Source organism: Ornithorhynchus anatinus, chromosome 4 (assembly GCF_004115215.2).
Source record: "Ornithorhynchus anatinus isolate Pmale09 chromosome 4, mOrnAna1.pri.v4, whole genome shotgun sequence".
NCBI classification, from domain to species: Eukaryota; Metazoa; Chordata; class Mammalia; order Monotremata; family Ornithorhynchidae; genus Ornithorhynchus; species Ornithorhynchus anatinus.
Window position 1 is genome coordinate 96,635,225 of NC_041731.1, and position 23,019 is coordinate 96,658,243.

The following is a 23,019-nucleotide window of genomic DNA, read 5'->3' on the forward strand; positions in this document are numbered from 1 at the left end:
AATCGTATTTATTGAGCACTTACTGTGTGCAGGCACTTGGGAGAGTACAATATAACAATAAACAGACACATTCCCTGCCCACAGTGAGCTTACAATCTAGAGCAGGATTCTAGAGATGTTTCATGATTTCATGAACAGGATTTCATGACAGATTGAGTACCTGGAATGGTGGTTTTATCTACAGTGATGGGAAGGACAGAGAAGGTCAGGGTTTAGGTGGGAAGATGAGGTGTTCTGTTTTGGACATGTTAAACTTGAGGGACATCCAAGTAAAGATGCCCTGAAGGCAGGAGGAAATTTGAGATTTTAGAGAAAGAAGGAGGTCAGGGCTGGAGAGTTAAACCTTAGAGAGGGCAGGTTCCGTGGAGAGAAGGGGTCAGAAACCAAATTGGAGGGGATGAAAGAGAGCATTGGAGGAGAGAAAGTGGAGTCAGCAGGCATATGCCACTAGCTCAAATGATTTGGAGAGGATTAGGAGGGCCATGGGACAAAAGCTGGAGGGAGCTATTGGGTCAAGGGAGAGTTTTTTTTTAGGGTAGGGAAGACATGGGCAAGTTTAAAAACAGTGGGGTAGAAGTTACTGGAAAACAAATGGTTGAAAATGGCTGGCAGGGAAGAAGGGAGGGAGCAAATGTTTTAAAAACGTGCGGAGGGATGAGGCTAGGGATGTGGGTGGAGGTAGCTTTTAAGAGGAGCTGTTAGATCTCTTGAGATACTGCTGGGAAAGATGGGAGAGTCAAAAAGGCCCAGGAGGGAGGTGGGGAGGGCAGATTTCCAGGTAGTCAAAGACTTAATGGAGCGATCCAATGAAGTAGGGTTCTTGTCTTCTGCTTGGGGGCCTGCTGACTGTCATTGAAGTCACTCCGTACACACAGCTGGGTAGGCTGTGTCTACCTTCTAGGTCTTAATCAACAGTATTTATTGAGCACTTACTGAGTGCAGAGCACTGTACTTGACTCTTGGGAGAGTACAGCATAAGAGTTGGGAGACACATTCCCTACCCCACAACAAGCTGGCAGTCTATTGTTTTTATCATTGTCCTTGTTCTGTTATTTTAGGTTGCCATTTTCATTTCATTTTTTCCTTGTGTGTCTGCTGCCCCTCTGGGTGTGGATCAGGAACAGTGGCAGCCTGGCATAGTGGTTAGAGCACAGACCTGGGAGTCGTGAGGTCATGGGTTCTAATTCCAGCTCTGCCACTTATCTGCTGTGTGACCTTGGGCAAGTCACTTCACTTCTCTGGGCCTCAGTTCCCTCATCTGTAAAATGGGGATTGAGACTGTGATTCCCATGTGGGACAGGGACCGTGTCCAACCCGATTTGCTGGTATGCACCCCAAAGTTTAGTACAGTGCCTGGCACATAGTAAGTGCTTAGTAAATACCATCATTATTACTATTCCCTGGTACTTCATACAGTGCCATGCACACAGTAGGTGCTCAGTAAATCCTGTCAAATGAATTACTGAAAAGAAGTAAAACTGAAAACTGGGTGGGTGATCAGGGTAACTAAGTAGGATGAATTCTTTGGATTTAGAGGAATCTTTCATCTACACAGCTCAAAGTGCTTTCTTAGAGATTATGCCAATTTTGCTCACCATAATCCTGGAGGAAGGGGGAATAGGTGAATATTATTTCTTCCATTTTTCAGATGAAGATTCTGGCTACTGAGAGGTAAGTGGCGTGCTGTGTATAACACAGTGAAACTATTGGCAAAAGTAAGTTCCTTGGAGGCAAAGATCGATTCTACCCCTAAGATCTTGGAGGAGGATTATACTCTCCCAAGTGCTTAGTACAGTGCTCTGCACACAGTAAATGTTCAGTGAATACCATTGATTAATTGCCCTTCTAGATTCCAATCTGACACACCATCCACTAGATTCACTAGCCTTAGGGATGTGTTCCCCTCTTAGTGTCGCACCTGGAGAGTTTCCAGTACTCTATTATTCTCGACTACGGGAGGGAGAGTCAAGCAGAGGCCTATCCATTCCATTCCTAGCTAAGCCAGGGGCGAGCCAGTGGAAGGCAGTCTGCTACAAATCAAAACTTACCTGTGCCGGGCAGTAGCAGCATGGGAGAGAGTCGAGGGCGGAGACTCAAGTTGACTGTGCGAAAGGAGGAAATGGTAAACCATTTCTGGATTTTTACCAAGAAAACTCTTTGGATACATGATCAGAACCATTGCAGGTGGAGGTGGGGCGTTCTGGGTGAGATGTGCCCGTGGCGTCGCTATGGGTCGGAGATGATAAGACAAGAAGAGAGATGTGTTCCCATGAGGATGAGGTAGTCCCCTGAGTCTACCTTCTGGCCACTCTTCCGTCCTATGTCACACACTGAAGAGACAAAGGTGGTTTCTACTCTGGTCTTCAGTATGGAGCTCGTGGCAGAAGGTGTGCATTTTAAGCACTCAATAAATACGATTGATTGATTTCTTAATCCTCTAAACTCTAGCCCTGCCCAGGGCCCCCCACTCTTGTTCTGCAACCAGCCCCAAAATACTAGTTAAGCATGTGGCAGTTTTCTTACAAACCTGCCAGATTTCTACCCGGGGATTCCCCTTTGTGTTTTCTTTTCTACTTGGCACACGCTCCAGGTTTCAATGCCAGGCACGAGGAGGGCCATTCAGAGACAGAAAAAAAAAATCAGTTTTTCAGCTCCACTGGCTGAGGAATGACAATGGCTCGTGGAATGGGTCCTTAGCAACAGGAGAGTCAGGACAGGAGAAGGCTCTCCGAGCAGAGTGAGTGTTGCACTTTGGGGGGCTCTACTTATTGGTCTTTGGGTGAAAAAAAGTTCTCTTGACTTACCTCTGCCTTGTGCAACCATCGGGCTGGGATCTTTGCCCTCCTGTTTGGGAGTCAATGGCAATAGCCCAAGGCATCCCCAGCTTAAACCTTGGTCTACCCACAGAGCGTTTAATAATAATTATGATGTGTGATTATTTGTTAAGCATTTACTATGTGCCAGGCAATATACTCAGAGATGGGGTGGATACAAGCTAATCGGATTGGACACCGTCCCCGTCCCACTTGGGGCTCACAGCCTTAATCCCCATTTGCAGATGAGGTAACTGAGGCCTATTGAGGTAACTTGCCCAAGGTCACACAGCAGACATGTGGCAGAAATGGGTTTAGAACCCAGGTTCTTCTGACATTTACAAAGTACAGTGGATCTACATGGCACAGTCCACCCAGGCGTAGTTCAAATAGGACATCGATCAATCAACCGTATTTATTGAGCGCTTACTGTGTGTGTGTGTGCGTGCAGAGCACTGTACTAAGTGTGTGGGAGTGTACAGTACAGTAGAGTCAGTAGACAGAGTCCCTGTCCTCAAGGAGCTTTCATTCATTCAATAGTATTTATTGAGCGCTTACTATGTGCAGAGCACTGTACTAAGCGCGTGGAATGTACAAATGGGTAACAGAGACAGTCCCTGCCCTTTGACGGGCTTACAGTCTACTCGGGGGAGACGGACAGACAAGAACAGTGGCAATAAATAGAATCGAGGGGATGAACATCTCATTAAAACAATAGCAAATAAATAGAATCAAGGCGATGTACATCTCATTAACAAAATAACAAAATAAATAGCTTCCAGTCTTGAGGACTGCTGAGACTGAGTCAGCCACTCAGGATGTCTGTGAATGCTAAAACAGCTCTTGCAGAAAAAGGTAAAACTCTGGTGAGAGGTGGCAGAGGGGTCCTGGCTTTTAACTAAGAGCCAGCGGCTCCGTTTCAGCTCATAGTTTACTAAGGTTTTGAAGTTGACAGCTGATGTACTAATCCACATGACCAAAGAAAACTCCTGCCAAGAGTGAGTATGAGAGTATTGCCTGGCAGACTCCTAGAGTCTCCCTTTCTTCTGTGAATTATAATAATAATGATGATAATGATTGTGGCATCTAAGTGCTTCTTATGTATCAAGCACTACTCTAAGCACTGGGGAAGATGCAAGGTGATCAGGACAGTCACAGGCATCGAGAAGCAGCATGGCATAGTGGATAGAGCATAGGCCTCGGAGTCGAGAAGGTCATCGGTTCTAATGCCGGCTCCACCACTTGTCTGCTGCGTGACTTTCGGCAGCTCACTTCACTTCTCTGGGCCTCAGTTACCTCATCTGTAAAATGGGAATTAAGAGTGTGAGCCCCATGTGGGACAGAGATTAGGTCCAACCTGATTAACTTAAGGCAAGTTAATCACCTCACACTTAGAACAGGGAAAAGAGCCCCATGTGAGACAGAGACTTTGTCCAATTCGATTTGTATTCACCCCAGCACTTAGAACAGTGCCTTGCACATAGTAATCACTTTAATACCATCATTATCATTACTGTTATTAGTCCTTGTCCTGCACAGGCTTCACAGTCTAACGGAAGAAGGGTGTGCTGGTCAAGTTTCATTTCCCTAAAGCAGCTGCAGCATTTCCTTGGCATCCTATAGAACATTGAACTTGGTTCCCTCCCTCAGCAAGTTTACAATATAACACATCTGTATATAGGATACTAATCCTATTTTAAATAATGATACTAAAAATTATGGTACTTGCTAAGCACTTCATTATGGGCCAAACACTGGAGTAAATGCTGGGGGAGGTACAAGATGAACAAGATGAATTGGACACAGACCCTGTCCCACATGCAGCTCGGAGTAGGGTTTAATCTCCATTTTCCAGTTGAGTAAATTGAGGCACTGATGTTAAGTGACTTGTCCAAGGGTATGCAGCAGATTAGTGATGGAGTCGTGATTAGAACCCAGGTCCCCTGACTCCCAGGCCCTTACTCTTTCCAGTAGGCCAGACTGAAGTGAAAATATTTAGGGCGTAAATTTGATCTTCCTTTAAAGAATCTCAAAACGCATTACCCCTGCTGACCATGAAAAGGAATTATAGCTCCATTTTATAGGTCAATAAACCCGGACACATTAGCTTTTTCAGAGCTCGAGAGTATCATTTAGTAAAATGAATATTAAGGAGTACTAAATTCCCTGAGCTTCCCAAAATGCAATTTACTCTCCGTGACTAACTCAGTCATTAGGAGAATCTGGTTCTTCGAGATTTAAGCCTGCTTCAGAGATTGAGGTGTACGAGGAGTTATTGTTCAAAGCCAAATATTCCTGACACCTTGCCCACATTTCTATGTATTTTTCTAGCGTTCCCCAGCCCCCGTCTCGAAACGCTTTAAAAGTTCAACATCTGTGGGGAGAGACATCAATATTTTCCAAGCCTTAAGCCTCAAAGTAGGTTTATCTCAAGTGAGAAATGAGGCAGATATAAAGGAAAGAAACCCTAGAGGTAACTAGTCCTTACCCCGGCTTCCAGATGGAACTTCAGCTAACCAGCTGTATGTACACACATACTTAGGACTGAGCTCTGTGGATACATTCATTTGATTTCAGCCTTGGATCACCTCAAGGTCATTTTCCATCCTGTGTTCGGGGCGAGAAGTCAGCAGAGTTGCAGCTGTAGTTTTCGGGCCTCGTCTGGCGGGAAAAACAGCAGATGTCAGAAGAGGGCTCTCTCAAGCAGCAGGGTAGTTTCAAGTCCGTTGCCGTTTTCTCTGAGGTGTTTCTTAAAGGGGAGTTCAGCGTGAGGCTATTCTGTGGAGTCAGAAAGGAAAGGCCTCCTGTCATGTCTGCCCATTTAATAATAATAATGATGGTATTTGTTAAGAATTTACTATGTGCAAAGCACTGTTGTAAGCGCTGGGGGGATACACGGTGATCAGGTTGCCCCACGTGGGGCTCACAGTCTTCATCCCCATTTTACAGATGAAGTAACTGGGGCCCAGTGAAGTGACTTGCCCAGAGTCACACAGCTGACAAGTGGAGGATCCGGGATTAGAACCCATGACCTCTGACTCCCAAGCCCAGGCTCTTTCCAGTGAACCACGCTGCTTCTCTAAAGCCTCATTTAGAGGCTTTGACTCCGCCTTCGCATTCCTTGTGTGCCTCAGAATCCTTTGTATCTACCCCAGTGCTTAGAACAGTGTGTGGCACATAGTAAGTGCTTAACAAGTACCATAATAATTATTATTATTAATAATAATCCTCAGAGTGTAGAAGAAATGGAGGATAGGAGAGTCCAAATAAACTTAAATTGTACTCTCCCAAGCGCTCAGTACAGTGCTCTGTATGATTGACCAGCTGACTAAGCTTCAGCTGGTTTTTTTTTTTTTTTGGTATTTGTTAGGCACTTACTAGGTGCTAGGCACTGTACTAAGCACTGGGGGTAGGTACTGGTTAATCAGGTTGGACACATAGGGCTCACAATCTTAATCGCCATTTGACAGATAGGGTAACTGAGGCACAGAGAAGATAAGTGATTTGCCCAAGGTCTCACAGCAGACAAGTGGCAGAGGTAACTGAGGCACAGAGAAGATGGAGAAGATAAGCGTCTTGCCCAAGGTCACACAGCAGACAGGTGACAGAGTCAGGATTCAAACCTGGGTCCTCTAGACTTCAAAAGCTGTGCTCTATCCACTAAGCACACTGCTTTTGTCCTCATGGGCAGTGCTGTAAAAGATTGGGCCCTTTGCCCGAAATCCTGCGCCGGGCCTGTAAATTCGGACTCCAAAGTTATGCGTGGTAGTTAATCTGAAAGAAGCAAAAGTCCCTGTTAATTCAAATCCCAGCGTCCCGATTACTGATCCTTTCTGATGAAGGCCCACTGCATCGAGAATTCCCTGGCCATTGCTCGTAGCAGATACCCTGCCAGCACTTTTACTCACTTCTGGTTAAATGTTTAAGTGGCTGCATGGAAATCTCATCAAATCCAGTGCTGCAGAGGCACCGTTTACTGTTGGGGGAAATTTTCGAATGGGGTTTGCAGGTTCATCTCTTTGTAAACTTCTCTCTAGACTGTAAGCTCACCGTGGGCAGGGAATGTGTCTACCAACTCGGTTATAGTGGACGGTCCTAAGCTCTGAGTACAGTGTTCTGCACATGGTAAGCGCTCGATAAATATGATGGAGTGATGTCCGGATGGAAACTATCCCAACACCTCGCCTCCTGCCATATCCTGGCAGGTAGTCCAGGGTGAAAGCTCGACTCTCCTCACTCCTTCTGGGTCTTTGGGATTCGAAAGTGCCCCTCCGTAAAGCTTGATTCCTCTTCTCTATGCTGTTGAGGCCAACCCAGTTCCCTTTCTCCATGGTCATATAAGCAGCATGACCTAGTGGATAGAGGACGGGCCTGGAAGTCAGAAGAACCTGGGTTCCAATCCCGGTTCCACCACCTGTCTGCTGTGTGACCTGGGGCAAGTCACTTTACTTCTCTGTGCCTCAGTTACCTCATCTATAAAATGGGGATTAAGACTGAGAACCCTATGGGGACAGGGATTGTTTCCAAACCTAATATATCTACCCCAGAATTTAGAACGGTGCCTGGCACTTGGAAAGTGCTTAAAAAATCCCATTATTATTATTACTATTCATAATAATAATAACATTTAATGAGTACCCACTTGGTGCAGTGAACTGTAGTAGGCACTTAGAAAGTACAGAATAGACAGTAGTTCTAGACTCCAAGCTCCTTGGGGGCAGGGAATGTGTCTACCAACTCTTTTGTATTGTACTTTCCCAAGTGCTCTGCACACAGTAAGCGCTCAATAAATACCCCCTATTAACTGAATAAATGAAACATGTTCCCTGCCCACGAGGAGCTTACATTTCAGTGGCGGAGACAAAAATAGCAGGAGGGTGGTGAAAATAAATATTTGAATGGTTATAAATATCACTCAGTGATATAAATATAATATAATATAGAGTTGGTAGATTCAATCCCTGCCCACAAGGAGCTTACAGTCTACAGGGGGAGACAGACATGTCTCTATCCGTTGCCGAATTGTGCATTCCAAGCGCTTACTACAGTGCTCTGCACATAGTAAGTGCTCAATAAATATGATCGATTAAACTAAATTACAGATAAGGAAAATAGAATATAAAGATATTTACTTTATAAATAAGTTCCTACGTGAGTCAGCTGACTGATGGGGGCCAACCTGATCTGAGATCCTCATCAATCAATCAATGCTGTGCGTTGAGCACTTACTGTGTGCAGAGCACTGTACTAAGTGCTTGGGAGAGTACAGTATCACAGAGCTGGAAGGCATGTCTTCAATTTAGACTCATTCCCATCAGTCTTTTCCTAAGCGTAATAGATCACGAGCCTGGGAATCAGAAAGTCAAGGTTCTAATCTTGGTTCCATCACTTGTCTGCTGTGTGACTTCGGTCAAGTCACTTGGCTTCTCGGCATAGTGGATAGAGCACAGGCCTGGGAGTAAAAAGGTCATGGGTTCTAATCCCAGCTCTGCCTCTTGTCTGCTGTGTGACCTTGGGCAAGTCACTTCATTTCCTCTGTGCCTAAGTTCCCTCAATTTCAAATGGGGATTGAGACTTTGAGCCCCACATGGGACAGGGACTGTGTCCAACCTGATTTTCTGGTATCCATCCCAGCGCTTAGTACGTTGCTTGGCACATAGTGAGCGCTTACAAATACCACAATCATTATTATTATTATCATTGTTCTCTGTGCCTCAGTTACCTCATCTGTGAAACGGGGATGGAGACTGTGAGCCTCATGTAGGACAGGGCCTGTGTCCATCCTGATTGGCTTGTATCCACTCCAGCGCTTAGGACAGTGCCTGGCACATAACAAGCGCTCAACAAATACCACACTTATTTATTCATTATTGTTGCAACAGTCAAGTTGTGTGTAACTGGATCCCCGTATGCTTCTTTTCAGATCAAGTTTTCCCTCCGACCTGCACCATCGAGAAGAACTTTCTCTCCCTCAATTATCTTGCTGGGTATCTTCAGCCCAGGCCAGCAGAGGGGTGTGTGATGTCCAGTCTGCCTCTGGAGAGAGAAGTGCACGTCATCGAGTTAATCACACCCAATTCGAATCCCTACAGGTAACCAATCAATCAATTTAATAGAGAAGCAGCGTGGCTCAGTGGAAAGAGCAGCACGGGCTTAGGAGTCAGAGGTCATGAGTTCGAATCCCGGCTCCGCCACCTGTCAGCTGTGTGACTTTGGGCAAGTCACTTCACTTCTCCGTGCCTCAGTTACCTCATCTGTAAAGTGGGATTAAGACTGTGAGCCCCACGTGGGACAACCTGATTATCCCGTATCTACCCCAGCGCTTAGAACAGTGCTTGGCACATAGTAAGCGCTTAACAAATACCAACATTATTATTATTAAAGTATTCAGGCGATGTTTCTGAGGAGCTTGAAAGTGACAATAGAAATCTCGTGCTATATCACGGCAGAAGGTAAAAACATGAATGCCGGCCACGGGTAGAAGAGATGTGGAGTTGTTTCCTGTTAAGAGCTACTAGTAGCTAAAGGGATTGATTGCAGGGGTAAGACTGTACCTGTCAGATCATCTGTGTGCTAGGGACTCTTTGAGGCAGCATGGCCTAGTGGATAGAGCACAGTCCTGGGAGTCAGAAGGACCTGGCTTCTAATCCCACCTCCACCACTTGTCTGCTGTGTGACCTGGGGTAAGTCACTTAACTTCTCTGTATCTCAGTTACCTCATCTGTAAAATGAGGATTAAGACTGGGAGCCCCGCATGGGACAACCTAATTACCTTGTATCTACCCCAGTGCTTAGAGCGGTGCTTGGTGCGTGGTAAGTGCTTAACAAATGCCATACTTATTATTATTATTAAATTAATTTGATGGGTTGCTCAGACCTTTAATCACATATCTTTCTAGGAAATTGTAATTATCCCTTCTCATTTGCAAGGACCCCATTATTTCAACCCAACCCCCAGTGAAAAGCTCTGTCAGTATTGACTCATTTTTGCCATTTTCGTCACTGGGAGAAGCAGCGTGGTCTAGTGGCAATAGCAGTGGCCTGGGAAACAGGGGTCCTGAGTTCTAATCTTGGCTTTGCCACTTGCCTGCTGTGTGACCATGGGCAAATCACTCAACTTCTCAGTCACTTCAGTCACTTAACCTCTGTTTCCTCATCTGTAAAACGGGGATTAAATACCTCTTCTCCTTCCACCTTAGCCCGTGAGCCCCATGTCGGACAGGAACTGTGTCTGGCTTTATCTTGTATTTTCCCCAGCATTTAGTACAATGCTTGGTGCAGAGAAAGCATGTAACAGAAACCATGTGTTATTATTATGAATAATTATTATGATTATTTATGCCAGTTCCAGGATGGGGCAATAGGAATGTCTAGCTTACTAACCTCTCCCTCCTTCAGACGAGGACTTTTGGAGGTGAAGCTAATAGAGCCACTCTTTAGCCAGGAGAAACAGTTGTCGGCTGCCTGTGGTGAGTCTGTCCTGACAAAATGGTGGCTCAACTTCCGATGTGCCGGCCCACCCAGAAGGACGTGGTGAACCCAGAGTCCTTGCCACAGCCGTGCGGTAGGCTAACACAGAATTCCCAAGACCCTGGAGACAGGGATGAAAGCTCTTGCCACATGGGGGTGGCTGAGGAGAGCTCAGGATATCCGGCTGGAACTGGAAAATGGCTTCCTGGCCCTGCCCGGACCAGCTGCACCTAGACTGGGTTCTGAGTTCTCCCTGGGAAAAATAATGGTGATGGTGGTATTTCTTAAGTGCTTACTCTGTGTCGAGTGCTGGGGCAGATACAAGTTAATCAGGTTGGACACGGTCCCTGTCCCACATAGGGCTCACAGTCTTTATCCCCATTTTACAGATGAGGTAATTGAGGCCCGGAGAAGTGAAGTGACTTGCCCAGGGTCACACAGAAGAGGTGGAGGTGGAATTAGAACCCAGGTCCTTCTGACTCCCAGGACTGCGCTCTATCCACTTGCCCATGCTGCTTCTCTGTCAGGGCTCTCTACTTGAGGGTGTCGTGTCCCCGACTTTCCATGTGCCTGTGTCACCTTCATCCCCCCCCGCAGAAGACTTTGTCCATTTTCTGCTAGCTGCTGCACACATATATCTGTTGCTCTGTGGTGTTTGGTCACCCACCTAGGACCTCTGTCTCTGGCTGCTTTATTTCCCACCATCAGAAACCCCTCCCCCAGAAAGCCCCACCCACACATGACTTTCGTCATCTAAAATTACCATGATGATTACCATCGTTAATAGTGTGTAAGGAAAACTCTTTTCTTAGTGCTCTCAGGTGCTGCTCAAATCGCAACTGATTTTATGGCATTAGCTGGCTTTGTGGCTGATGTGGCACAGGCAGGGTGACTAGATTTTGTGTTTAGCCTATGGTGGGCCTGAGGGGACACTTTTATACCAGCAGAAAGCCTCTCTTCTCCACTCCACCTTTGCCCACCCCCACTCTGGGACTTTCGACTTTCGGTTCAAGAAAGAATATGGGATGTAAAATCCAAAAGCCACACCGAGTGGCTAAAAAATTTGGCTAAAAAATGACATTCTTCAGGTAACCACATTAACATTTTCAAACGATAAAATCCCCATTGCAAGCCCTTTCTATGTTAGCCTGAAAAATACTCTCTACTAGTCACTTTCATTCATTCGATCGTATTTATTGAGTGCTTACTGTGTGCAGAGCCCTGTACTGAGAGCTTGGGAGGATACAATGCAACAATAAACAGACACGTTCCCTGCCCTCAGTGAGCTTAGAGTCTAGAGGGAGAGACAGATATTGATATAAATAAATGATAGATATGTACATAAGTGCTGTGGGGCTGGGAGGTGGGGATGAATGAAGGCAGCAAGTCAGAGCAATGCAGAGAGAGTGGGAGAAGAGGAAAGGGAGGCTTAGTCAGGGAAGGCCTCTTGGAGGAGATGTGTCCTCAATAAAGCTATGAAGCAGAGAGAGTAATTGTCGGATTTGAGGAGGGAGGGTGTTGCAGGCTAGAGGCAGGATGTGGGCACGGGTTCGGCGGTGGGATAGACGATGTCAAGGTAGAGTATGAAGGTTAGCATTAGAGGAGCAGAGTGTGCAGGCTGGGTTGTAGTAGGAGAGTAATGAGGTGAGCTAGGAGGGGGCAAGGTGATTGAGTGCCTTAAAGTCAATGATTAGGAGTTTTTGTTTGATCTGGAGGGGGATGGGGCAACCACTGGAGGTTCTTAAGGAGTGGGGAAACAGGGCCCATACATTTTTGTAGAAAAATGATCCGGGCAGCAGTGTGGAGGTTGGACTGGAGTGGGGAGAGACAGGAGGCAGGGAGGGTAACAAGGAGGCTGATACGGTAATCAAGGCAGGATAGGATAAATGAATAGATTACCGTGGTACCAGTCTGGATGAATGTTGGTATTTGTTAAACGCTTAACAGAAGTCCTTCCGACTCCCAAGCCCATGCTCTTTCCACTGAGCCACGCTCCTGGATGGAGACGAAAGGGTGGATTTTGTCGATGTCGTGAAGGTGGAGCCGACGATTACCACTGTCTGCCCCCATATGAGGGATTATATGTAGATTTGAAAGGCCAGGGAGAACTCACGGGAATCAGGCAGATGTCCCTATGTAATAATCCAAAAATCAGTGTAGTTTAGCAGATTGAGCACGGACCTGGGAGTCAGAAGGACTTAGGTGCTAATCTTAACCCCTCCGCTTGTCTACTGTGTGACCTTGGGCAAGTCATTTAACTTCTTTGAGCCTCAGTTACCTCAGTTGTAAAATGGGGATTAAGACTGGGAGCCCCAGAGACTGTGTCCGGCCTTTCATTCATTCATTCAATAGTATTCATTGAGCGCTTACTATGTGTAAAGCACTGTACTAAGCGCTTGGAATGAACAAGTTGGCAACAGATAGAGACAGTCCCTGCCGTTTGACCTGATTAACTTGTATCTACCCCAGTGCTTAGAACACTACTTTGCATATAGTAAGCGCTTAACAAGTACCATAACAATAATAATAATTATTATTATTTACAAATGTCAAAAGTCACAATAGAAATGTAGATTTATCTTTTATGCTTATATTCTGTAAGAGGAGATGTTATTGCTTGGTAAAAAAAATTCTTCTTCTTTACCAAATTCGTAAAAGTCTGAATTGTTTTCATTGATTTTCCAGTAATCACATGTGGGACATCTGCTTTCTTTATTTGAGTAACTGTATATCCAGAAGTTTTGGAAAGAAAATGCCAATATAATTCTACAGCATGTGTAAATGCCTAAGCAAAACTTGCCCAAATCAAGATATTTGCCCAAGTTTTATTACCCCTTTCATTTATACATTCAGCAAGTTGGGGGAACAGTCAGATTTTTAAGATCATGAAATGGGGAAAAAAGAATCTTTCCTCTACAAGGGCAAAGTCTAGTGATTTAGTCCCACTCATTTCAAATATAGACGGGACTGCATTTAAGCAAGCACTTTTTTTGAAAACCAAATTTTAGTAAATTATTTTCAATCTGGGGCATGTGTTTCTATTGTTATGAAAAAATCACTCCAGCCAGTGTGGAGTAACAATCTGTTTTGCATATGCCGTGTTGCCTGGGATCAACTCCAGTTTTTTTAATCAGCTGGCCAGACATTGGAAACATAACAGATTGAAAGGAGGTTGATAGCTGCAAAATTCTGGCATTCAGGTTGTAACTCTTGTCTTCATTTTCCATCCACAGTGCTTTCCAGGTGGACATAATAGTTGACATCAGACCGTTTCGAAAAGATGCCGACGTGGTCAAAAATCTTGCTCTTATCTTGAAGTGTAAAAAATCTGTCAATTGGGTGATCAAGTCATATGATGTTAAAGGCGCCCTGGAAGTTATTGTAAGTTGATAAGCCGTTTCACTCTTTTGGGAGGCTGTTAGCAGTTCAGATTATACGTGAGTGAGTTGTAGCTCTGAAGCATATAGTCCTTTGAACACGTTTTTTCCTCTTTGGCCTTCCTGAGGTCATTTAGAAATGAAAACTTTGGCCTGATGGAGTGAGCTGTTCCTGGCCACTTGGGCTAAAGTTGAACAGGTGGCTATTGACAAAGAGAGAATTAGTGATCCTGCATCTACTTCCCCTGCTTCTTACCTATGTTGGATCTGCTACCCTCAAAACAAGCACTGTAAATTCCCGCTGCCCCAGAAATATTTTTCTAAAATGGTAATTAAGCACTTACTCTGTGCTAGACACTGTACTGAGTGCTGAGGTGGATACAAACTGATCAGGTTGGACACAGACTATGTCCCACGTGGGGCTCATAATCTTCTTCCCCATTTTACAGATGAGTTAACTGAGGCTCAGAGAAGTTAAGTGGCTTGCCCAACGTCATAAAGGAAGCAAGTGGCAGAGTCGGGATTAGAACCCAGGTCCTCTGACTTCCAGGCCCATAGTCTTTCCATTAGGTCACGCTACCCTTTAAAGGAGATAAGGAGGGCTAGAAAAAAATGTATTTAGTCCATGAATCCTGTGAGCTGTCAGGCAAAATTCAATATCTAGTAGGATTTTCTGCCAAGCCTAATAACCTCACCAGAACAACCACAAAGTGACCTGTGTGACCTATGAGAGAGAGATCATCTTTTTTCTAATTTTTTTTCTAGGGAAGAGAAGGCATTTCACTGTGGCTTAATAATTTGGTCAGTAGCAAACTGAAAACTAAAGACTGTTTTGGAGCCATGGTTAGCGTCTGCAATGTGGCTTTGGGGAAATCACTTAATCTCTCTCTGTCTCAGCTAAGAGTTGGGAATTTCTGCTCTTCTACAGTTTATGTTTAGAGAAATATGCATATAATTGCAAATCTGTTGTGTGTTCCTAATAACTTCATATATATCACCTAGCATTTTATTTCTTGAAGGTAATAGTTTGTTCACTTGAATAGTTGGCAGTCATTTCCCTGGTGATTGCTATTGAAAATGGATTAAAGATACATAAAGCATATAGTGTTTAGGGAAATAAGTATATATGCCACCTGTGATTTTCAGTGTCAGAAAAATCTTCCACCCACAGAAATAGATGATTGGGTCCTGAAATCATCAGGCCATCTTTCTTCTTTTATCAGTGATTCCTGCCTCCGACTTCTGTATTTGTTAAGTGTCAAGTACTAGTCTAAGCACTGTAGATACAAGTTAATCAGGCTGCATAAAGTCCCTGATCCACATGGGGCTTACAGTCTAAGTAGGAGGGAGAACAGGTAGTGAATTCCAATTTTACAGATGAGGAAACTGAAGCACAGAGGAATTAAGTGACTTGCCCAAGGCAGGAGGCAAGTGGTGGAGCCGGAATTAGAACCCAGGTCCTCTGTCTCTCAGGCCCATATTTTATCAACTAGACTATGCTGCTTCCCTAATAGGTGTGTGGTGTTGATTAAGTTGGTGCTAACCACAATCTGAGACCAAATTGTTTTCTAAAGTAGATGTGTTGTCGATTTTGCCCTGGCCAACTGGAGGACCAGTAATACAAGACATTCTTTGACTTGCAGTGTGGCACACCAGTGGAACGTTAAAATTTAAGAATAACAAAAACAGGAAAGGTGATCATGCCTCAGAACTCTAAAACCTACAGTACTTTTAAATTCCCTCCTAGAGTTCCCATAGGACCGTTCCCTCTTTTGTCACTCCTAAAAGGCTATCTCCTCTCCCTGGATACGTGTGTTCGATATATTACAATTTTGAGTGGAATTTTTAAATGCCCTTCATAGGAATCGAAAAGGCTATAAATTAGACTACTCATCCAGAAATGGGCTCTGTTTATCCCTCCCTATGACTGAACTCCTTTCCAAGTCCAATTTTGGACAATGCGTGTCAACGTTACTAAACAATTAGGTAATGTTTCACGTTGTTCTTTTTTTTATTACCCAAATCAGTTCCGCAGCCTTTCCAATTTTCCTCTAGGGTAATTCCCAGCTGGACTAGGGAAGAGGTACCTGCAAAAAATCAACATTGAATGCAAATTAAGAAGGCGAAGCTAGTTTTCAGTAGCTTAGTAGAGTGGCTTTGCATGAGTGTTTAGAAGAAAACGGGAAGTTGAGATCCATATTCATTTATTTATATGGAAAAACCAATCCGTTTTTAGGCTAAATAAAGGCAAAGTTCTCCTCAGGCACCTATTATTCTTCTATATTCAACTCTCCAAATATAAGTCCATATTAGCACATTTAAAGAATACTGAAAAAGGACAGAAAGCCTTGTTTTCTTAAATCCCGGTCTCCTCATTGTTCAAGGTGGTGTGGGTACGTAGGCAATGTCCTAAAAACATGGGAAATGAAGAATTATGCCAGGAGCAAGAGAAAGAAAAGATCCTTTTGCCTTCTCCTTTTGGTCACCAAAGCTGGTTTGAACAGAAAATATCTACCAAAAATAAAAGGAGAGAGAAAATCTGGGCTCTTTCAGTGATGTGGCCCTGAAAAATGCTTGGCAATATGCTTTGGTTGGCAAAAATCATTTTCCTTTTCCCACTGCACACCTCATTTCTCATCCCCCTTGGCTTTAATTGCCACCTTCAGGGAATTGATGGTGTCTTTGGAGTTGATGCTACACCTCTGATCTTCAGTCTGGGTAGTTGTTGCATTTGGGACTTCATGAAATGTTCAGGCCCCTGTATTGAAACCTGGTTCATGTCCCATAGTCTCTCCAGCTCACACTTAGCTTGTGGGTTAACCAGTCATTCACCCAGTACACATAACAGATCCCATCGGTGTGTGAAAGAGTGGTCTCTCTGACTCTCCACTTCTCCCTCCTTCAGGAAAAGGGGTTGCTAGGTGACAGTAGCGAGTAAGGGGAGCTCCACTGAATCCCACACAACCGAGGGGCACAAAAGAGCCAGAGAAGGGATGGTGACTTGGAGTGGGGAGTTGGGGTAGTGGCTAAGAGTTTCCATTTAGGCTCTCAGGACTTAATTCCGAGGCCCCCGTGATCAGTTTTCCTCCCATTTTTTGGGCACTGTTATTTGCCGATGTGTAAATGGATTTCTAGCCTTGGCGGTCCCAAGGCATATCAGCGTGGACAGTGCTGACAGCTCCTAGAATTTTATGTGGAAAGGTGTCATCAGACCATTCTGCGTGAATCAAAAAGGGCAGGTGGCAGGCGTGATGCCGTTCTGGAAATACAATATTTTTTCAGCTGCCTTGACTATAGAACAATAAAAGAATAGGGCAGTTGGGGCCAGCCAACATTGTTTAAAGTAGCATTACAGTTTCAGGCAGTCACATCTCGGATTTGAAATGTGAGGAAGAAACTGTTGTGTTGGCATAAATCTGCTAATGATTAAAAAGAAGAAAGAACGGTACGCAAATCGGGATGTTCTTTGTCTCCTTTTGGTTTTCTTCCTCATCCCAGTGGGGTTTCCCTAGAATAATAGAATTTTTTAAGTATAATGTAGCTATTTCCTGTATTCTGTTAAGCTTCCCTGGGTGGATCTTTTCGCCTTCGATGCAGTTCTGTTGAGAGGTCAGTCGGTCTGACTTCAGAGCAGACACTTGGAGATAGGAAAATGAAAGGTGAGACTCATTAAGCCTTTATTCAGAGCAATGAGTGTCCATGAGCCACCACCCCGATTCGGAATTGACGAAGAGAAAATGGGTCCTGTAAATTTTTTATGGTTTTACAGTGGGAAAAGATTAATATTTAGTCACGTCAAGAACACATAAAATGGGAAACAAATGGGGAATTTAGCAAAAATGCAGCGTATATGCAGAGAAGAGTAATTCAGCATGAAAATAAAAATGTTTTACACAGCCTGAAAATGGCTTAATCCTCATGCAGGGAAGACTGTACAGCTAGATTGAAGCAGTGGCTCAAAAAAACTGCATTTGATATAGAACAGCACTTGCTATCCCACTGAATTTGCTCCTCAGTCATCATACTGATTCCTGGGGAATCAATCAATCACTAAATCAATTATTCAATCATTCAGTCGTATTTACTGAAGCAGCGTATTTAGAGAAGCAGCGTGGCGCAGTGGAAAGAGCACGGGCTTTGGAGTCAGGGCTCATGAGTTCGAATCCCAGCTCTGCCACTTGTCAGCTGTGTGACTGTGGGCAAGTCACTTAACTTCTCTGTGCCTCAGTTCCCTCATCTGTAAAATGGGGATTAAGACTGTGAGCCCCACGTGGGACAACCTGATTCCCCTGTGTCTACCCCAGCGCTTAGAACAGTGCTCTGCACATAGTAAGCGCTTAACAAATACCAACATTATTATTTACTGAGTGCTTACTGTGTGCAGAGCATTGTACTAAGTGCTTGGAAAGTACAATTCAGCAATAAAGACAGTCCCTGCCCACAGTGGGTTTACAGTCTAGGACTATGAAGTCAGCATGAATTAATTGAAAATTCAATGAAATATGTGGTCTACACATAAATGCCTGAAGATACATCCGTACTAAGGGTGGACTTTGGGGATGACTCCACAACGGTCTAAAAGAGGGGAGATAGACATCAAAAGAAGTAAAGAAGTAAACAGTAATTACATTTTACTGGGTACAGAACACTGGGCTCGGGAGAATACACTGTAATAGAGTGGTAGGCTCGTTCCCTGCCCACAAGAAGCGTGAAATCTAAAGGAATGTACTGAGCCTTTTTTTTTTTTTTGAGCCTTGTGGTAGGTATAAGTTAATCAGGTCAGAAACAATTCCTGTCTCATAAGAAGCTCACAGTCGAAGTGCAAAAGTGTGTACGATAACTGGTAACCTGCCACTTAGCCCTCCTCAGAAACCCTCACAAATGCATGTCATCTTGAGTGAGATGTTCATTTTGGGCCTTTCTACACTGTTATGTGTTACTGCCCTATTGCTTCCTTGATGGGAGCTGGGAAGGAGAAGGGAATTGTGAAGACTCTCTATTTGTATTCAGGGTAATGCAAACCAGAGTCATTTTAAAAATGAAATATTGGGTCAGTTTATGCATATAAAATAAAGTTTGAGAGGACTGATATAACTTATTTATTTCCATTTTAGGAATATGGCTTTATTAGCAATTCAGGAATATCCAAAATTGTTGTATTTGTATAGTCTGGGCAGCATTTTATGGTGCTTCTTTAAGAATCTTGGTTTGATAAGAGCCCCCACATAAAAGTAAATCCATATTGCTGTTTTATACATAGGGTAATTGAAAGGAACAACTAATGGAATAGGGAACTTCCTGGTTCTGTCCTAAGACTGACACTGATTCAGTCTTTGACCATATCACTTATACCCTCTTCAGCTCATATCCAACCTGAACCTGTGGAAAATAAAGTGTTCTGGTATCTGATACCTTGAATATAAAACATTTTCAAGTGTTGCTTATTTAAGAATGCCTAAGTACACATCGACGTAGGTTTAATACCACTAAAATTGCTTCTAAGGTGCCTGTAAGTTGTCACTGTAGAAGGGTGAAATTCAAGAAAGTGTGTATATGTATGTGCTTGTGTGTGTGTGTGTATGCACATGTGTGCGTGCTTTCCAACCCCAGGGATTGAAAGTGAAGGAATTAGGTCCAAGTGAAAAGGAAAATGAGATTAGCTGGTTTTTTCTGATGGAGACATTCTGAAGCTCTTAAAAATTAGAAAACTCATGTAAGCACGAACGATTAAGGTATTAAAATAAACCCAGGAATGATTAATGGAGGTGATAGTAAAGATAATGTTGCTGAACTGACATTAATTTGTAGCTGAACTGCAATGTGTGACTTCACAGCTTATAAAATGTGCTCTGACTAAATCCTCATTTCCCCTACACGCCCTCAACTCTCTGTCGCCTATGGACTCAGATGCGTACCCTTTAAGCACTTGATATTCATCCCACCCACAGCATAATGTATATATTATTTTATCCTGCCATTTCCCCTTCCTACAGTTAGTTTTAGAGTCCGTCTCCTTCTCTAAATCTGCCAATTTCTCTGGGCAAGGATAGTGTCTACCAACTCTATTGCATTGTACTTTCCCCTAGCACTTATTACAGTCCTCTAGCCTGCAAGCTCGTTGTGAACAGGGAATGTGTCTGTTTATGGTTGTATTGTACTTTCGGGCATTTAGTACAGTGCTTGGCACACAGTAAGCACTTAATAAATACCATTGAATAATCTGCACACAGTAGGCACTCAATAAATTCCATTGTTTGACTCTATTTTAGAAGCTTAAAGACTGTGCCCTCTTTCATATTAATGAGTTCAATGGGACGAGATACTACAATTTCCAACTCTATTATTTTGTATGCTCCCAAATGCTCAGTGAGGTGCTCTGCATCCAGTAATTGCTCCATAAATACGATGGATTGAGAATCATACATATGTAGGCATGTATTTTTTTCAAGAAGTTGTGAAAAAAGAGTATTTGGTGTGGAAAGCAATCCACTTTATTGAGGTTTTGTTTCAGTGGTCTTTGGCTGCTCAAGAATGGACTTAATTCTTTGAATTATTTTCATGTTTAAGATATTTAATAAAGGATCCTTAATTGGGGATTTGAGCGATTTCTTTTTCTCTAACCCCCAGGCACCAAACAGCATTGGCTTCGGGAAAGAAAGTGAAAGGTCCATGACTATGAAAAAATCAGTAAGAGTCGACATTCCCTCAACGCAGGAGAGTTTGATTAAGTGGGCTTTTGACCATGGGTACGGTCCAGTTACATCATATACAATGGCTCCTGTCGCCAACCGATTCCATCTAAGGCTTGAAAACAATGGTAAGTATGCTTCTTTTGATCATAAGAAGGCTAGTTTTTGTGACCCCTTCCTGGTAAAGAAATACCATTTCAGAGATCGCTTGGCTTTTTGATCTTTATTTTGAAAGGTGCATTGAGCTCTCTCTCCTTTTTGCTGTCAATCTCCAAAGATCAAAGGCGATAAATTAATTTTAGGAAAAAAAATCAAGGTGTGGAGAAAAAAGAGTTGTATTTCCTATCTGGAATTTTAGAAAAATGACATGGCTGGGTGACGTGAAGGTGATTGTTCACTGTATTCTTAGGAGGCCTTTTATAGTTTAGCAACAAATGAAAAAGGAGCACAGTCTTTTTGACAGAGTAGTTTTGGGTTTTCCTAAATGAGTTTAGACTTTAGAGGTTAATCACGCATCCCCTCTGTAATTGAAATTTCCAAAAATTTTCAACAAAATTCCAGGTAGCAGAATTGGGCCGTTTGCTAAGATGTACTGAGATAGGGTTGTTGTGAGCAAGGAATGTGTCTGTTATATTGTTGTATTGTACTCACCCAAGCATGTAGTACAATGCTCTGCACACGGTAAAGTGCTCAGGAAATACGATTAACTGACTGACTAAGGTCTCTATGTGAGACCCGTGGGAAAGTGAGTTTTAAAATATTGATGCAAGGGCAAAGCTACCATTCGGAGAACTTTCAGTGATTGTTCCAATCAGTCAGTCAGATGATCAGTTGTATTTATTGAGTGATTATTTTGTGCAGAGCACTGTACTACATCATTGGGAGAGTACAATATAACAGATTTGATAGATACGTCCCCTGCCAACAATAAGCTTACCGTCCAGAGTAGTGGGGGCTTATGGAACCCGTTTAAGGCCCTAGGAGGTTCCCTAAAATCAATAGTGCAACAAATTTGGACATTATAGGAGGCTTTCTGGATCTGGAACGGAGAAGCAAAATGGCCATATTTTGGGGTTGAAACTTGCATCATGTTTATAGCAAGTGCAAATAGCCCTCAGTATACATTACACAAGCAGCGTGGCTCAGTGGAAAGAGCCTGGGCTTGGGAGTCAGAGGTCGTGGGTTCTAATCCCGGCTCTGCCACTTATCAGCTGTGTGACTTTGGGCAAGTCACTTAACTTCTCTGTGCCTTAGTTACCTCATCTGGAAAATGGGGATTAAGATTGTGAGCCCCACGTGGGACAACGTAATTACCTTGTATCTGCTCAGCACTTAGAACAGTGCTTGGCACATAGTAAGTGCTTAACAAATACCAAAATTATTATTATTATTGTCTTTCAGATGGTGAGTCCAGGGAAGGACAGGGGTTCTGTCTGATCTGGTTATCTTATATCAACCCCATTGCTTAACACAGTGCTAGCTCTCCTAATCAGTACTTCCTAAACACCATAACCAGCCAGGTCCTGGCCTAAAAGGGACTTCATGCCTATGGTATTTCACCCTCTATCCCCAGCTTGTTTGTGGCCCAGGTGGGGATCTTGAATTAAACTCTTTCCCGGGACCCATACCCAGCATGTCAAATTGTTCCTCCCTCTAGGGACAATGAACATTTTGCAAATGTCTGGAGCAAATGAGGCCCTTTCTCCTCTAGTTTTGAATGACAGTCTCAGATCAAAAAGTAAAGACTTGAGGGACCAATTTCCAGAAACATCTGTTAGCAAACCAACCTGAGAAAAACAAGATGGGGGTGGTTTTTGATTCCTATGAGAATAAGAATGATTATGGTATTCATTAAGCACTGAGTCTGTGCCAAGCACTATACTTAGGACTGGAGTTGATACGTGATATTCGGATCGGATGCAATCCCTATCCCATATGGGGCTCCCAGTCTTTGGAGGAGACCCTGGAAGAGCCTCTGGAGAACATAGAGGGGACAAGGACTGGGCCTCACAACTCCATATTCAGAGTCACTTGTGGAGGCAAAATTCTCCATAGACCCATTCCGTTCCAATTTTCCCCTGTGCCTGCCACAGATCACTTTCAGCTAGAGGAGAATCTTAGAGGAGCGGTGCTTTTAATAAGACTTTGAAGGTGGGAAGCCACTTACTGATGCTTCACTGCGTTCTCTTTCCGACACCAGAGGAAATGAGTGATGAAGAGGATCATTCCATCCCTCCAGAGCTGGCGATACTACTGGGAGCAAGCACTCTACCGGCTCCTGAGAATCCCCCTATCCGAAGCCCCTTCCCTTTTCCCTTCCCTTCTATCAACAGAAAAGGGAAACAGGAAAAAGGGGAGGAAGGCTCACCTCCCGAAAAGGATCCTATCATTCAGGGCCCCAGCATACAGCTGCTTCCCAGCCCCAAGCAACCCGAAGAGGTTCAGGGGAGCATTGACGTCGCGCTTTCGGTCAGATGTGATGACGAAAAGATGACTGTGGCCGTAGGAAAAGACTCTCTGCAGGTCAGTGGAGTTCCTCAACCCCTAAGGAGAGGGAGGAAATTTTTATTCCTCCCCCCTTCTAGATTGCAGTTGTTATTCCTCTGCTCTTCCCCGTAAGTTTTTGGAACCCCAGAGACACCACTGTTTTCTCAGTTGCATGCTAGCTGC

At 43.8% G+C, this 23,019-nt stretch overlaps 1 protein-coding gene across 2 annotated transcripts in view; it reads left to right on the forward strand.

Annotated features, from left to right (window-relative positions):
• The window catches only part of TGFBR3 (transforming growth factor beta receptor 3), a 264,695-nt gene that overhangs the window by 196,917 nt on the left and 44,759 nt on the right, over positions 1-23,019 (forward strand). For both annotated transcript variants that reach the window (XM_029062681.2, XM_029062680.2), the window contains exons 6-9: positions 8,737-8,905; positions 13,517-13,664; positions 20,288-20,477; positions 22,550-22,872. In XM_029062681.2, coding sequence (XP_028918514.1) covers positions 8,737-8,905; positions 13,517-13,664; positions 20,288-20,477; positions 22,550-22,872 — 830 coding nt within the window. The remainder of the gene's footprint in view (positions 1-8,736; positions 8,906-13,516; positions 13,665-20,287; positions 20,478-22,549; positions 22,873-23,019) is intronic.